This window comes from Oncorhynchus gorbuscha, linkage group LG15, assembly GCF_021184085.1.
Source record: "Oncorhynchus gorbuscha isolate QuinsamMale2020 ecotype Even-year linkage group LG15, OgorEven_v1.0, whole genome shotgun sequence".
Classification (NCBI taxonomy): Eukaryota; Metazoa; Chordata; class Actinopteri; order Salmoniformes; family Salmonidae; genus Oncorhynchus; species Oncorhynchus gorbuscha.
In genome coordinates, this window is record NC_060187.1 from 56,398,280 (window position 1) to 56,416,488 (window position 18,209).

At 41.2% G+C, this 18,209-nt stretch overlaps 1 protein-coding gene across 1 annotated transcript in view; it reads left to right on the plus strand.

The window, feature by feature from the left end:
• Positions 1 to 18,209, plus strand: part of LOC123997536 (myelin basic protein-like) — a 51,980-nt gene that overhangs the window by 6,573 nt on the left and 27,198 nt on the right. Inside the window, exon 2 of the mRNA XM_046301879.1 lies at positions 7,632 to 7,690. Coding sequence (XP_046157835.1) covers positions 7,646 to 7,690 — 45 coding nt within the window. The 5' untranslated portion in view covers positions 7,632 to 7,645. The remainder of the gene's footprint in view (positions 1 to 7,631; positions 7,691 to 18,209) is intronic.

Genomic DNA, 18,209 nt, shown 5'->3' on the forward strand with positions numbered 1-18,209 from the left:
TGTAGAGAAGGAAGATAGCTTTTTCTGTTGATACATAAAACCATCACTCTCGGATGGAGATATGGAGGTATGGCTCATGAATTAAGCTGTGATGCCTTTTATCTCCAAGTTGGTACATGTTAAAAATGATGGGCTCTCCACTCTTACGCTATGGGTGAGCAGTCATTTACATCCTCCCTGGATAGAGCATGAACATAATTTAAACAAACCCCCAGTTTCTTATGGGACTAGTATTAAATAAATAAAAACATTAACTACTAGCTATAAAACAAAATACCAGCTGACAGTAGATGGGCAACCAAGTCAGAAGGCAGTATGTTGATATGAGGGAAAGTGTATGAGGTATTTTGTAATGAATTAAGCCTCTCAGCCAGACCAAATCAATATATTTTTTATTTGATTTTCACAGTCTTTGAGTCTCCTGGTCCTAGGTAACAGACAGCAGCAGAGCAATCACACAAGCAGAAGTTAGAGGGAATATAGATAATTGTTCATATGCATTGATGGTTCTGAGTGCTGCAGTACTGCGAGTGCTGGCCTATGTGAGGAAGGTTGTCCTATAATTACCATGCCTGCCTGGTGCTGTATCTCCCATACAACCTTCAAATATAATAGGCAAGGTTCATATCCCCAGAGGGGTGTGTGTGTGTGTGTGAGAGAGAGAGTAAGACCTATTATGGTTCTCCCTTATCATCCACTGTCTCTGTCTCTGTATGTTCTCTTCCGCTGCCTGTAGTCTACCCCCCCCCCCCCCCCAATTGATTTGCAAAGTGTTTGAGTCATAGAATCTTATAGAGGCCTATGTGCAAAAAGGTAAGGAACGGAGCTTCTTTTGTTGGATTGGAGGCGGCTGTGTAGAAGTTTAATTACAGCACGGATTTTTCTTTCAGTTTTCTGCAACGCCCATGGTATGCAAGTCCTCGCAGGCTCCAGCTGTGCTTATGTCATATTTTTTTGTGAGGGAGAAACCTCATCTCATCTGTATCCTCTCACCACTCTTTGTGACATAGATATTCTCTGAATGTTATTTTGGTTTCCCAGAATCTTGCGGATAATACGTTCAGAGTTTCTCACACTCACAACCTTGGGAAGAATGTTAACACATTGTCAGTGTGGTTACTGGAAAAGTGGTCTTGTTCACAGGCAAAGCCATGAACACATTTAAATCTTTCTGGTCTGGAGAAAGATGGCAAAGCGTATTGAAGGGTCGGCGTCTTACTTTGGTTTGCTTGTCTTTGTCAATTCGTTTTCCGCTTTTACGTTTTCATTTAGCCTAGTTGTTTGTCTTTCTTGGTTATACAAGAAGTTAGGCTTTGACCTCTGTCATTGCCAACAAAGGGTATATAAACAAAGTATTGAGATAAACTTTTGTTATTGACCAAATACTTATTTCCCACCATAATTATTTGGAAATAAATTCATTAAAAATCCTACAATGTGATTTTCTGGATTTTTTTCTTCTCAATTTGTCTGTCATAGTTGAAGTGTACCTATGATGAACATTACAGGCCTCATCTTTTTAAGTGGGAGAACTTGCACAATTGTTGGCTGACTAAATACTTTTTTGCCCCACTGTAGCTACTGAAGTACGTAACCATGCTTACTTGATTGAGCCCTCTCACACCAGAGAATGTTGCTTTAAGAAAGGATTAGAACTTGTTTCAGGACCTTGCTCCATAAGAGAGTTGAGCTCACCAAAGCTTAGGCTATATGGCAGTTGTACAAAGTATGTCATTTTCTGTTAGTACCAGTAGATTAATTCCCAAAGCCAACATGTATTCCGTTTTGTAGTTAGCTGAAGTCGTGGCTGTGCGTGACTACCATAGATCTTAGGAATCAGAAAAGCCCATGCTCATGTGTTTGGGAGCCTACTGTAAACGAGCCTACTTGCCAACTATTGTGGCGATATATTCTTCGCCCTTTTAAAGGGACAGGTGAACGATCACCTGGCTACTACTCTGATGTGCTAAGACCTCTTTTTGTTTTGAAGGGAAAAGTTGAATTCACAGAGCAACTCTCATACACTCCTTTCTTTGCTTTCAGCAGTTTCCACAAAGGCCCGTAGCAACAAAGCTGGAGTTTTTGGCTCTGGATCTAAAAGACATATTTCATTTGAATGCCTATCAAGATGCTGCTTTGTTCTCTGTTTATAATTTGCAAGTCGCTCTGGATAAGAGCGTCTGCTAAATGACTTAAATGTAAAATAATCTTCAGCCAAATGCAGTAATATACTGTGTGAGACGTCAAGAGCTACATTTGGCCTCTACAAAAATGCACTCATTTGCTCTATACTGTACATGCTGTAGGTAATACTCACTATATTGCGGAGGTAATCATCCTGAGACTGTACATGCTGTAGGTAATACTCACTATATTGCGGAGGTAATCATCCTGAGACTGTACATGCTGTAGGTAATACTCACTATATTGCGGAGGTAATCATCCTGAGACTGTACATGCTGTAGGTAATACTCACTATATTGCGGAGGTAATCATCCTGAGACTGTACATGCTGTAGGTAATAGTCACTATATTGCGGAGGTAATCATCCTGAGACTGTACATGCTGTAGGTAATAGTCACTATATTGCGGAGGTAATCATCCTGAGACTGTACATGCTGTAGGTAATACTCACTATATTGTGCTGTAGGTAATAACTATATTGCCATCCTGAGACATGCTGTAGGTACTATATAAATCATCCTGAGACTGTACATGCTGTAGGTAATGCTCACTATATTGCGGAGTTAATCATCCTGAGGCTACATGCTGTAGGTAATAGTCACTATATTGCGGAGGTAATAATCCTGAGACTGTACATGCTGTAGGTAATGCTCACTATATTGCGGAGTTAATCATCCTGAGGCTACATGCTGTAGGTAATAGTCACTATATTGCGGAGGTAATAATCCTGAGACTGTACATGCTGTAGGTAATGCTCACTATATTGCGGAGTTAATCATCCTCAGGCTACATGCTGTAGGTAATAGTCACTATATTGCGGAGGTAGTCATCTTGTAACTTTCTTTTTATGATGTCCATGAGAAAAGGTTGTTCCTGCATCTTACTTTAAACTCACATTTAAAATCACATCCGCTACACGGTAATCGTAACAGAAAAGCTATTAGATTGTTGCCGCTGCAATCTTGCAAATATTAAAGGGGCAGTCTGCAGTTGAAATAATAATACGGCTCCTCTCCACCACTGTTTTGGGAAAAAGCTGAAGGATGGTGCAGGAGAAAGGTAACTTCTCAAATTCATAGACAGAGCTCTGGTTTCAAGGACCAACCATCCATTTTTATAAAAAATATACTTGTTTTGAGGCCGTACAGTGTTTGTTTACGTTTACAAACATTGTAGTAAAACAAGATTATATTTTGCGTTCTGATGCGGTATGACAGTTGAACTAAGCTCATGAGGTATTTTTAAGTTATTTTCTTCAATAATCAATGAGTATACTATATATAATTAATTTAAAAGTCCCAAAATGGATGTAGCAATCACAGATTGCCCCTTAGGTAGGCCTATTTATAAGAGCGTCTGCTAAATGACTTAAATGTAAATGTATTTCTAGTGCAGACCCATGCATTTATGCAGAGGTAAAATAAAGCCTGTTCCCCCCCCCCCCAACTGTGAATGCTAAAGCTTATTGAAACAGCTCCCTATTACAGCATGATATCGGGACCCATTTGAAGCCCCATGTGACATAAAATATAACCATCTCACCTCTCGTACTGTAAAGGCTACTGTCACACCTAATTAGGGCCGAGTTCAGTCCCAACAAAAGACAATAACAAAACACACACATTATTTCATTGTCCAAAAGTATCCTTCAGTTGTTAGGAACAGTGTGTAGTCCTGTGCAAACCCCCTTGGGTAACAGGCCCTGAGATTTGGGATCTAGTCCAACGCTCTCATGATCTCACTCTCTAATACACTTCCAGTGTCTCATCTGAATTTGAAATGTACGGTAACGGCGCTCTGATGCTGCAAGAACAAGTGAGAAACGTTTCATCAGCTGCACAGTCCATGGCTTTGTCTCCATTTCCAGACTGTTCTGCTCAATGTTTCATGTGGTTATTTGCTTCGGGCATGAGGAAGGATGTGTTCTTTTAAGATGTTGACCTTTTGTTAAGGTAAAGATGAGATTGGGACATTGATGCGGGGTTAATTCTTCATTACCTTGTCAATTGGATCAATGTTATTATAGGACACAACCAATTGATTTAATTCTTTGTTATCTTCTGGCCTCTCTGAACTAAAACCTAATTTTGACAAGACAAAGCCTGCCTATTTCTATAATGAATATGAACTGGATGGGTTGATGTTAAGTATAAAAGCACTAATCCTCTCTAAAAGCTTCATTTCTACAAAAGTTTTTACCTGAACCTAAACTGTTTCTCAAGTAGATTACTAAAACAAGCTTGTTGTTGTTTAAAAATGGCCTTTTTGCTTTTGTGCAGATTGCCATGTCTAATTTTCGATTAATTAATCAAGTGAAACTTTGTTCAAAGTATCTATTTTTCAGACAAGCATTGCAGAGTTTATTTCAATTTCATCACCCAGAAAAGGGAGAACAAATATTATGGTTGAACTCAAATGTGCTGGTTGATAAAAGACCTTTATGGAAAAGATGTTTTGAAAACGGTATTTTGTTTTTAAATTATATTGGAATGGTTGAGTTATGTCTTTCATTGAGTTATCGGAAATGTATAGGAAGGTCTGCTCAATCCAAGATTACAACCAACTGATTAAAGCATTACCCCATATCGAGGAGGCAGGTGGCAGCGGGAGGAGGTAGGGAACTGGTCTGTCTGCCCTAGATAAAGGATCAAAACTGAACAAATTGGAAAGCATACCAGTTTCATTTGAGGACCAGGATGTTGACAGCTGTGTCATACAGATTGCAAAATAGCTGGGAAGTGATTATTGATGTACTAATTACATGGCACTTGGGGTATGAGTGGATATATAAAACAATTCAAGACTTCGTGCCTTTCAGCTTAAATGATTGTAAGGGAATTCTTGCCACCAACAAAATGTTGAATATGTGGGGCATACAATCATCACAGCTCTGTAGATTTCGTTGTGAAGATACGGAATCAATAGACCATTTGTTCTGGTATTGCCCTCAGGTAGCTTTTTTCTGGTCTCAGGTTCAGGAATGGCTAAAAATGCGTAACATTGATCTAAAATTGACCCTAGAAGTAGCATTGTTTGGAGATCTGGAGAAACTTGGTCAGTCAGTTACTAATATACTAATATTCTTATTAGTGAAAGTATTTATCTTCAACTCGCAATCTGTGGATTCTATTCAATTACATTACAATTGTATGTTAAACATCACAGCATAGTTGAAAGATATATATATATACACACACACACACACACACACACACACACACACACACACACACACACACACACACACACACACACACACACACACACACACACACACACACACACAGTGGGGCAGAAAAGTATTTAGTCAGCCACCAATTGTGCAAGTTCTCCCACCTAAAAAGATGAGAGGCCTGTAGTTTTCATCATAGGTACACTTCAACTATGACAGACAAAATGAGAAAAAAATCCAGAAAATCACATTGTAGGATTTGTTTATGAATTTATTTGCAAATGATGGTGGAAAATAAGTATTTGGTCACCTACAAACAAGCAAGATTTCTGGCTCTCACAGACCTGTAACTTCTTCTTTAAGAGGCTCCTCTGTCCTCCACTCGTTACCTGTATTAACGGCACCTGTTTGAACTTGTTATCAGTATAAAAGACACCTGTCCACAACCTCAAACAGTCACACTCTGAACTCTACTATGGCCAAGACCAAAGAGCTGTCAAAGGACACCAGAAACAAAATTGTAGACCTGCACCAGGCTGGGAAGACTGAATCTGCAACAGGTAAGCAGCTTGGTTTGAATAAATCAACTGTGGGAGCAATTATTAGGAAATGTAAAACATACAAGACCACTGATAATCTCCCTCGATCTGGGGCTCCACACAAGATCTCACCCCGTGGGGTCAAAATAATCACAAGAACGGTGAGCAAAAATCCCAGAACCACACGAGGGGACCTAGTGAATGACCTGCAGAGAGCTGGGACCAAAGTAACAAAGCCTACCATCAGTAACACACAATGCAGCCAGGGACTCAAATCCTGCAGTGCCAGACGTGTCCCCCTGCTTAAGCCAGTACATGTCCAGGCCCGTCTGAAGTTTGCTAGAGAGCATTTGGATGATCCAGAAGAAGATTGGGAGAATGTCATATGGTCAGATGAAACCAAAATAGAACGTTTTGGTAAAAACTCAACTCGTCGTGTTTGGAGGACAAAGAATGCTGAGTTGCATCCAAAGAACACCATACCTACTGTGATGCATGGGGGTGGAAACATGCTTTAGGGCTGTTTTTCTACAAAGGGACCAGGACAACTGATCCGTGTAAAGGAAAGAATGAATGGGGCCATGTATTGTGAGATTTTGAGTGAAAACCTCCTTCCATTAGCAAGGGCATTGTAGATGAAACGTGTCTGGGGTCTTTCAGCATGACAATGATCCCAAACACACCGCCCAGGTAATGAAGGAGTGGCTTCGTAAGAAGCATTTCAAGGTCCTGGAGTGGCCTAGCCAGTCTCCAGATCTCAACCCCATAGAAAATCTTTGGAGGGAGTTGAAAGTCTGTTGCCCAGCAACAGCCCCAAAACATCACTGCTCTAGAGGAGATCTGCATAGAGGAATGGGCCAAAATACCAGCAACAGTGTGTGAAAATCTTGTGAAGACTTACAGAAAACGTTTGACCTCTGTCATAGCCAACAAAGGGTATATAACAAAGTATTGAGAAACTTTTGTTATTGACCAAATACTTATTTTCCACCATAATTTGCAAATAAATTAATTTAAAAATCCTACAATGTGATTTTCTGGATTTTTTTCCCCTCATTTTGTCTGTCATAGTTGAGGTGTACCTATGATGAAGATTACAGGCCTCATCTTTTTAAGTTGGAAAACTTGTACAATTGGTGGCTGACTACTACTTTTTGGCCCCCCTTTTATATGTGCCACGTATATGGCACATAGCCATCCAAAGAGGGTGGCAGCAGAGATGGGTGGGATTGAAGGAAACTGAGGGTTGGGATGTGGAACTGGACATAAGTGGGAGTGGAGTTGCTGGGCCGGGGATAGAATGACAGTCAAAGAAAATAACTCTCAAATAAAGTTTATTTTAATAAGTAATACGTTTTGAGTGACACTGTGCCTCTATGCCTGAGGCTGTTGCTGCGCAGGTGCTTGTACACATGCATATACACAAACTTGCATTCAAACACACATGGGCACACACAGAGACACATACACACATGTAAATAGTGCCACACATGCACTGAAACGTATCCAGTTTGCCTTGCTGTTTTGTTTTTGCACTGTTTTCTCTTTTTTTCCTCTTTTTTGTTAATTTTGTTGGTTGTTGGTTCATTGGGGAATGGAGGGAGAGTGATTTATGAAGTCGTGGTTTTCTTCCTTTAATGTCAGCTCTGCTGCCACTGAAACCGACAGTCTCAGGTTTTTAAGGGAGTGTTGTAATTCCAGATGGGTCTGATACCATTCTTCTCTTTTCTCCACAGTCTCTGTTGACAACATGGGACAGCATCTAGGTAAACGCGAGCCACAGCCACAGAGCAAGGTAAGCATCTCAGTTGGAAGTGTATGTATGCATGATTTTGTGCAAGTATACAGGACATTAGTGCTCAGCGATGAACTGAAATGTTGGTTTATTTTTGTTAAAAAAAAAAAATTAAGTAAATGACGAACATTAGGTCAATTATTTTAATTCCATTTAGTAAAAATGTTTTCTGTGCACTCACCCACCGTGCCATTTGTGCCATTTCTCTAGAGAGATTACTCGCTGGGACATGTTATCCAACCCATCTAAGTGAAGTAAATGTGGTAATTAACTACAATGACCAGAATCCATTACGCCTATAGCTACCTGTTTTCATTGGTTCAAGCCTGCCTGTGGGGCCGGCAGACTGACGCTGAGAGCGATAGAGAGACACGGGTGGGATGGAGAGCAGTTGCTTCGGTATCTCTACCCGACAATGCATCTAATAGAGTGACAGGTGTTATTTAGCCGTCTTAAAATCTATCTTGAAGATCTGCTGAAATAGTGATTTTTGTCAGACAGCAGGCAGGCAGCTAGCCAGCTAAGCTAGCCTGCTAGCCTGCAGGACGTCTCTTTAGGAAACGGAAGTAGATGGCTGGCTGGCTGCTACTGCCTGAGCAGAGATTAGATAATGCCTCTAAATAAAATGTTGAAATATATATATCGATTTTAATTTTTTAATTTTTTATATGTACATAACTGAAATATTTTATTAAAGGAATATGAATGAAGGATGGTTTATTAATAAGTGATGTGCAGATATGGGCAGTCATTGGAGTTGTATTAATGAAATAACATCATCATACTGAAATCAAATGTGTAATATAAACAACCACAATATTTAATTTAAGTAAAAGTCATGTGAATAAATGATGGTTAGAGCCTAATAAGTGATAGTAATGGGCAGTCACTACCATCAATTATTTTATTCTGTGTTGTTGCAGCAGTGAACCCACATAATGCATTTGTTTTAAAGAAATCTGAACCGATATTGAAAATATCAAAAAGCACTAATTGCTCAGCACTACAGGACATACACAGTATACGCTTTTAGTGCACAAACAATTTGAAGTCGGAATTTTACATACACTTAGGTTGGAGTCATTAAAACTTGTTTTTCAACCACTCAACACATTTCTTGTTAACAAACTATAGTTTTGGCAAGTCTGTTAGGGTATCTACTTTGTGCATGACACAAGTCATTTTTCCAACAATTGTTTAGACAGATTGTTTCACTTTATAATTCACTGTATCACAATTCCAGTGGGTCAGAAGTGTACATACACTAAGTTGACTGTGCCTTTAAACAGCTTGTAAAATTCCAGAAAATGATGTCATGGCTTTAGAAGCTTCTAATAGGCTAATTGACATCATTTGAGTCAATTTGAGATGTACCTGTGGATATATTTTAAGGCCTACCTTCAAACAGTGCCTCTTTGCTTGACATCATGGGAAAATCAAAAGAAATCATCAAAGACCTCAGAAGAACAATTGTAGACCTCCAAAAGTCTGGTTCATCCTTGGGAGCAATTTCCAAACGCCTGAAGGTATCACGTTCATCTGTACAAACAATAGTATGCAAGTATAAACACCATGGGACCACGCAGCTGTCATACTGCTGAGGAAGGAAACACGTTCTGTCTCCTAGAGATGATCGTACTTTGGTGCGAAAAGTGCAAATCAATCCCAGAAAAACAGCAAAGGACTTTGTGAAGATGCTGGAGGAAACAGGTACAAAAGTTCAATTCTTGGACCGACTCTCTTCTCTGTATACATCAATGATGTCGCTCTTGCTGCTGGTGAGTCTCTGATCCACCTCTACGCAGACGACACCATTCTGTATACTTCTGGCCCTTCTTTGGACACTGTTAACAACCCTCCAGGCGAGCTTCAATGCCATACAACTCTCATTCTGTGGCCTCCAATTGCTCTTAAATACAAGTCAAACTAAATGCATGCTCTTCAACCGATCGCTACCTGCACCTGCCCGCCTGTCCAAAATCACTACTCTGGACGGCTCTGACTTAGAATACGTGGACAACTACAAATACTTAGGTGTCTGGTTAGACTGTAAACTCTCCTTCCAGACCCATATCAAACATCTCCAATCCAAAGTTAAATCTAGAATTGGCTTCCTATTTCACAACAAAGCATCCTTTACTCATGCTGCCAAACATACCCTTGTAAAACTGACCATCCTACCAATCCTCGACTTCGGCAATGTAATTTACAAAATAGCCTCCAATACCCTACTCAACAAATTGGCTGCAGTCTATCACAGTGCAATCCGTTTTGTCACCAAAGCCCCATATACTACCCACCACCTGTACGCTCTCGTTGGCTGGCCCTAGCTTCATACTCGTCGCCAAACCCACTGGCTCCATGTCATCTACAAGACCCTGCTAGGTAAAGTCCCCCCTTATCTCAGCTCGCTGGTCACCATAGCATCTCCCACCTGCGAAGAACACCATCCCAACCGTGAGGCATTGGGGTGGCAACATCATGTTGTGGGGGTGCTTTGCTGCAGGAGGGACTGGTGCACTTCACAAAATAGATGATGACATGAGGAGGAAAAGTATGTGGATATATTGAAGCAACATCTCAAGACATCATTTAGGAAGTTAAAGCTTGGTCGCAAATGGGTCTTCCAAATGGACAATGGCCCCAAGCATACTTCCAAAGTTGTGGCAAAATGGCTTAAGGGCAACAAAGTCAAGGTTTTGGAGTGGCCATCACAAAGCCCTGACCTCAATCCTATAGAAAATTTGTGGGCAGAACTGAAAAAGCATGTGCGAGCAAGGAGGCCTACCAACCTGACTCGGTTACACCAGCTCTGTCAGGAGGAATGGGACAAAATTCACGCAACTTATTGTGGGAAGGCTACCCGAAACAAGTTAAAGACAATGCCAAATACTAATTGAGTGTATGTAAACCTCTGACCCACTGGGAATGTGATGAAAGAAATAAAAGCTGAAATAAATAATTATCTCTACTATTATTCTGACATCATATTGATTTCACATTCTTAAAATAAAGTGGTGATCCTAACTGACCTAAGACAGGAAATTTTTACTAGGATTAAATGTCAGGAATTGTGAAAAACTGAGTTTAAATGTGTTTGGCTAAGGTGAATGTAAACTTCCGACTTCAACTGTGGATGTGTAAGATAAGTTTGATTCTTTTTGTTTTCATGGGAATAATACTGACACTGGTGAAGTTCAATGTGATTGTAGACTGTAGAGCCTCTTATCACAGCTTAAGCCTTTATCAGGGAAGTGAGGCAAACCTTTGGACCCTGCTGTAGTTTATTCATACAGTCCTCCGTCAGAACAATGGTGTTATGACCATAAAGAAGCTCTCAATCAAATCTGAAGCACTCAGAAAAATACAAATGGCCTCAAAACGAGTCAGGCGGGGGACTTGAATAATATAACCCTCAAATGAATGCCAGACAAAGAGTGCATTCCAAGTGACAACCTTTTCCCTTATGTAGTGCACTTTCATTTTTGGAGCTGAGTGGCGTTTTCCTTTTCAGTTCTAGCACAAGGAAAGGGGAATGGGGTTGTGGTGACTGTTCTGCTGTAGGGGCCAGCTTGTTAACCACTGAGTAATAATGTGGTGTTTGGTAAATAAGCAAGTCATTTAAGGCCTTATATTTTTCCATGAATTGGTGTTTTTTGGAAGAATGTGAAAGTTAGCTTTTTGTTTTTATGAATTTGTATGTCAATACTGAAATGGTCCCCTCTTGAAATGTGTTGATGTTTGTAGTCATATAGGTAACTGGCAAAATAAAGGAAACACCAACATAGTTTCTTAATAGGGCCACCAAGTGTCAGAACAGCTTCAATGCACCTTTGCATAGATTCTACAAGTATCTTGGAGGGATGCAACTGTTTTGTTGATGGTGTTGATGGTGGTTGAAAACGCTGTCACAGGCACCACTCTAGAATCTCCCATAAGTGTTCAATTGGGTTGAGATTACATTTACATTTAAGTCATTTAGCAGACGCTCTTATCCAGAGCGACTTACAAATTGGTGCATTCACCTTATGACATCCAGTGGAACAGCCACTTTACAATAGTGCATCTAAATCTTTTAAGGGGGGGGGGGGATGAGAAGGATTACTTTATCCTATCCTAGGAGATCTGGTGACTGAGAGAGCCATGGCATATGGTTTACATCATTTTTAATACTCATCAAACCATTCAGTGACCACTCGTGCACTGTGGTAAGGCATAGTCATGGTGGCCAAAATAATGGCCTGCTTAGCATTTTTATTTATGACCCTAAGCATGATGGGATGTTTATTGCTTAATTAACTCAGGAATCTCGCCAGTGTGGAAAAACCTGCTTTCAATATACTTTTTATCCCACATTTACTGAAGAGTTTCCATTACTTTAGCAGTTACCTGACACTATACTGTAGCTATAGACCAGGTGTGCCAAACATACGACCCGAGCCCATTCAATCTGGCCCACGGTGGTTTGAGTGAGTAAATAAACGTATCTGTTCTCGTTAAAAAATAGAAATAAATATTCAACATTGAAATAACTCAAAACTGTATAGAAGTGATAATGGACCTACAATTATAAACTTTTCACCCTGTCAAGCTTGCTAAAAAGCATTGAAAATTCCCCCCAAAATGTTCATAACCTTTGAAGGCGAGGAAATATACTACATTTACATTTAAGTCATTTAGCAGACGCTCTTATCCAGAGCGACTTACAAATTGGTGCATTCACCTTATGACATCCAGTGGAACAGTCACTTTACAATAGTGCATCTAAATCTTAAAGGGGGGGTGAGAGGGATTACTTATCCTATCCTAGGTATTCCTTAAAGAGGTGGGGTTTCAGGTGTCTCCGGAAGGTGGTGATTGACTCCGCTGTCCTGGAGTCAATCACCACCTTCCGGAGACACCTGAAACCCCACCTACTAAATTGTAAGTGCAGATTGTAAGTGCAGACCTCCAGACCTTAGTGAAGTCCGATTGCGGCACGCAGGGCAAAATGAGCTTGACACCCTTGCTATAGACAGAACTATCTTCTACATTTTTTTTTTTATCACTCACTCTCTTTTACCCTGCTACTTCTCTCTCTCTCCATGCTTCTGGGGAGATGATTTCTTCATGGGCAGTCCAGTCCTGAGAGAGGTGCTTCTTCTTTTTTTCTGTGGGAGTGTTGCGACTCAGAGCCGCTGAGTCTTCTTATCGACTTGCCAGATCTTAGAGTGGCGGACTGGTGTTGCCAGGCAGTGGTTGATTAGCGATCATCAGAGTGTGCCTGGGTGGTCAGGACACTGGGATTTCAGTAAGTGATGACAAAGCTCGCCTGCTACTTCTGCAGGTCAGCCCGGAGACCCAGGGAGAGGAGGAAAGGTTATGACAGGTCTCAGGAGCTAGCCTGGTTATAAAACCAGGCCGTTTCAGGTTAATGTTGGATGTGATGTACAGTATCTTTTTATTCATCATTTTCAGTAGATTCATAACCCTTTCTTGTTCGGGTCACAGAATCAGAACGAGGCATTTCAAATGACACACTGATGACTGTTAGAACACTTCTGGTGATGGACTGATTCCCAACTCACATTTCATTTGAAATATTACCCTGTTACACCTCAGAAAGATTACATTTCCTTGCTGGTCATTGCCATGGGTGGGACCCCTATGCAAGCTAAACTGCTCGCTCAAAATCGTAAAATAATCATAAAATAGAACTCATTAAACTGTAATGACTGTAGCTGTGGAGGGCACAGTGTTGTTACTTACTCAAGAAGAGTCATTTGTGTGTTATGTTCATTAAAATGGGAAGGACAAAGCAGTATCTGCATGGCACAATGCGTTTTTTGACAAATGGTCGTTTAGACATCCCACCAATTAAATTCTCACTCTTGGTAGGCATATACAGTGGGGAGAACAAGTATTTGATACACTGCCGATTTTGCAGGTTTTCCTACTTACAAAGCATGTAGAGGTCTGTCATTTTATCACAGGTACACTTCAACTGTGAGAGACGGAATCTAAAACAAAATCCAGAAAATCACATTGTATGATTTTTAAGTAAAAAATGTGCATTTTATTGCATGACATATGTCTTTGATACATCAAATACTAATGTTACTAATTGTCAGTGTTACTAATCAACCCTGATGAAGACAGCTTGGCTGTCGAAACATTGGTATTACATTTTTGCATCTGAGCTCCTAGAGTGTGCGGCTCCCTTTTATTTTCAAGTTTCTACTCCGCTAGCCAGCACCTCGTCTTTATAGGTGTGCGTTTCTTTTTCTTCACTAATCGTCAGTGTACCAAATACTTGTTCTCCCCACTGTATGTTGCCGTGGTGATATCTGATGCGTTATGTTAGGCCATTCAATGTCAGCGGCTACTTTCATCATCGCGTCACCCACATCCATCCACCCACCCACCTCACACAATACACAGAGACGAAAAAAACATCAGTGACCCATTTCCTTCTGTAAGGATGAATGGACTATCGGGCAGATTATTATGAATTACATTTGACATTTTAGTCATTTATCAGATGCTCTTATCAAGAGAGACTTACAGAAGGGAGTGCCTACATTTTCGTTTTTTTTTTTCGTATGAATCAGCTTATGGTCAATTTCATACTATTATTAGCTCAGGGCCAACGGTCAACGAGAGCCTATTCAGCAGTCCCACCCAAAGAGCCCAGCTGTCCAACTCATCTCAACCTTCCTACCCAGTGAGTGATGTCATGTTTGATATCACGTCTCAAACACGGGTGCATTTACCCTTTTGGGAAAAATCTGTCAGTTCCATCATCAGTTAATTCATGTTTTTCTGTTGAACGAGCCTACATTAATGATTAAATTAAAGAGCTTTTAAACGTCAAAAGTATAATCAGTCAATGGGGGTGTTTGGTAGGGATGGGGGGGATAAATCGATACAGTTGAGTGTCGCAATATTATTTTTTACTATATTATATAGACTCTGACTCCAATTATGAATTCTCTAAAAGAATGAAGGTTAAATTAAGCTACTGCTAGTCAGCTTTTCCTGTGCAAGAACTCCAGTGTTTCTCCTTCTATAACTTTTTCTCCATCTTCCCTTTAAAAAGGTAAGCCAACATTTTCAGCATTTTTATTACCATGACTGAAAAAAATCTCTTGTCACGCTGCCTCAGACATATAGTGAGCAATATGTTTGTGACATTAAATTGCAGTATCAAATTGCAATACATGATGGAACTTCCATCAGGAGCTAGCCCCGAGCTAGGCCCATATACCCGCTAATTCTGAGGCTACAATACCTCCTTTGCCAATTGGCCTAGACCTTTTATTGTCGACACGGAGCCCCGCCGATCCATCACGACTGGACTGCCGATGTGGTCTCAACAGGCTATTCTGTCACGATGTCGCCAGAGAACCATCTACTAGCCCCGGGCCTGCTAGCTTTTCTGAACGCTGTGTCCCCTGCTCGCCTAGCGTAGTAGTGACTACCGAACGGCACCCTGACTCACCTATTGCTGCTCTTTTGACTCTATGATCACTCGGCTACATAGTTGATGCCCCCTGGACTGTTTCAATAACACAGTACCTCATGTTTACCTGTCGGCCCCAGCCTCGAAATCAGGTCCTGTATGTACCTAACTGACCCGCTCTGCCCATTCATCACCATTTACCCGTTGTCTTAGCTCTCCTGATCAACAGCTGTGATTGCTCATTCTCTCTAATGTCACTATGCCTTGTCTACTGCTGCCGTGGCTAGTTCTTATTGTTTTATTACACTGTAGAGCCCTCAGTCCTGTTCAAAATGCCTTAAATAGCTCTTTTGTCCCACCCCACACACATGCAGACACCTCACCTGGCTTAACTGGTGCCGCCAGAGACAAAACCTCACATTGTCACTCAACGCCTAGGTTTACCTCTACTGTACTCACATCTTACCATACCCTTGTCTGTACATTATGCCTTGAATCTGGTCCTGTGTAGCTCAGTTGGTAGAGCATGGTGCTTGTAACGCCAGGGTAGTGGGTTCGATCCCCGGGACCACCCATACGTAGAATGTATGCACACATGACTGTAAGTCGCTTTGGATAAAAGCGTCTGCTAAATGGCATATATTATTATTTATTATTAATCTATTCAACCATGCCCAGAAATCTGCTCCTTTTATTTTCTGTCCTCAACACACTAGACGACCAGTTCTTATAGCCTTTAGCCGTACCCTCATCCTACTCCTCCTCTGTTCCTCTGGTGATGTAGAGGTTAACCCAGGACCTGTAGCCCCAGATCCAATCATATTCCCCAGGTGCTATCATTTGTTGACTTCTGTAACCGTAAAAGCCTTGGTTTCATGCATGTTAACATCAGAAGCCTCCTCCCTAAGTTTACTTTATTCACTGCTTTAGCACACTCCACCAACCCTGATGTCCTAGCCGCGTCTGAATCCTGGCTTAGGAAGGCCACCAAAAATTCTGAAATGTCTATCCCCAACTACAACATTTTCCGCCAAGATAGAACTGCCAATGGGGGTGGAGTACTTTCCTCACCATCTTAAATGTAAGCATGCCCCATTCAAAAAATGTAGAACTAAGAACACATATAGCCCTTAGTTCCCCCAGACTTGACTGTCCTTGACCAGCACAAAAACATCCTGTGGCAGACTGCATTAGCACAGAATAGCCCCCCGCGCTATGCACATTTTTTCAGGGAAGTTAGGAAACAATATACACGGTCAGTTAGGAAAGCAAAGGCTAGCTTTTTCAAACATACATTTTTCATTCTGTAGTACGAACTCCAAAAGGTTTTGGGACACTGTAAAGTCCATGGAGAATAAGAGTGCCTCCTCCCAGCTGCCCACTGCACTGAGACTAGGAAAAACCGTCACCACCGATAAATCTACGATAGTCGAGAATTTCAATAAGCATTTTTCTATGGTTGGCCATGCTTTCCACCTGGCTACCCCTACCTCGGTCAACAGCTCTGCACCCCCCACAACAACTTGCCCATGCCTCCCCTATTTCTCCTTCACCCAAATCCAGAAGCTGATGTTCTGAAAGAACTGCAAAATATCGACCCCTACAAATCAGCTGGGCTAGACAATCTGGACCCTCTCTTTCTAAAATGATCCACCGCAATTGTTGCAAGCCCTATTACTAGCCTGTTCAACCTCTTTCGTATCGTCTGAGATCCCTAAAGATTGGAAAGCTGCGGTGGTCATTTCCCTCTTCAAAGGGGGAGACACTAGACCCAAACTGTTACTGACTTATATCTATCCCATCCTCCCTTTTCTAATGTCTTCGAAAGCCAAGTGAACAAACAGATCACTGACCATTTTGGATCCCTCCGTACCTGCTCCGCTAGGCAATCTGGTTTCCGAGCTGGTCATGGGTGCACCTCAGCCATGCTCAAGGTCCTAAACAATATCATAACTGCCATCGATAAAAGACAATACTGTGCATCCGTCTTCATCGACCTGGTCAATGCTTTCGACCCACCCGTAGCACGCTCTCCAGCAGGTATATTTCACTGGTCATCCCCAATGCCAACTCCTACCATGTCCGCCTTTCCTTCCAGTTCTCTGCTGCCAATGACTGGAATGAATTGCAAAAATCACTGAATCTGGAGTCTTATCTCCCTCACTAACTTTAAGCATCAGCTGTCAGAGCAGCTTACTGATCATTGCACCTGTACACAGCCCATCTGTAAATATCCCACCCAACTACCTCATCCCCATATTGTTATTTATTTTTTGCTCCTTTGCACCCCAGTATCTCTACTTGCACATTCATCTTCTGCACATCTATCACTCCAATTATTTCACCACTATGGCCTATTTATTGCCTTACCTCCCTAATCTTACTACATTTGCACACACTGTATATATACTTTTCTATTGTGTTATTGACTGTACGTTTGTTTATCCCATGTGTTGTTTGTGTTGTTTGTCGCTCTGCTTTGCTTGATCTTGGCCAGATCACAGTTGTAACTGAGAACTTGTTCTCAACTGGCCGACCTGCTTAAATAAATGTAAAATTAAAATAAAACATATATAATTGTGAACCATATAGAATGGCAATACATACTGTACCATATCGACACCTAAGTAACGTGATAATGTCGTGTTGTGAGATCCTGGCAATTCCATGCCCTAGTGTTTGGGTGGTCATTCTGATGCTGGTTAGCCCTCTGTGGTTTGTCCTGTCCACTCAGTAGAATAAACCGGATTAAGCCAAAGCCTTAGAGAGCCTTTGTGTTCGCTGATGGATGACATTTGTTTGACGTAGCCATTTTAACTTCTAACCGTTGGCTGTATAACACACCTAATCAAAAATGGGACCGTGTCAAACACTTTTGCTCTCAAAGACACTGGACATTATATCAGTGTTGATGTCTACTGTGTATGAAGTCATTCATCTTAGCCTATAGGCTGGCGTGTTGTTTTATAAACATGAAGATAAAACCTTTGGCTCTGACGTTGCTTGACTCATAGAAAGAAAATAGTAATTATTCTATTTCTATGGCTTGATGTCTGTAAGGCCTTGGGTGGCTTTGTA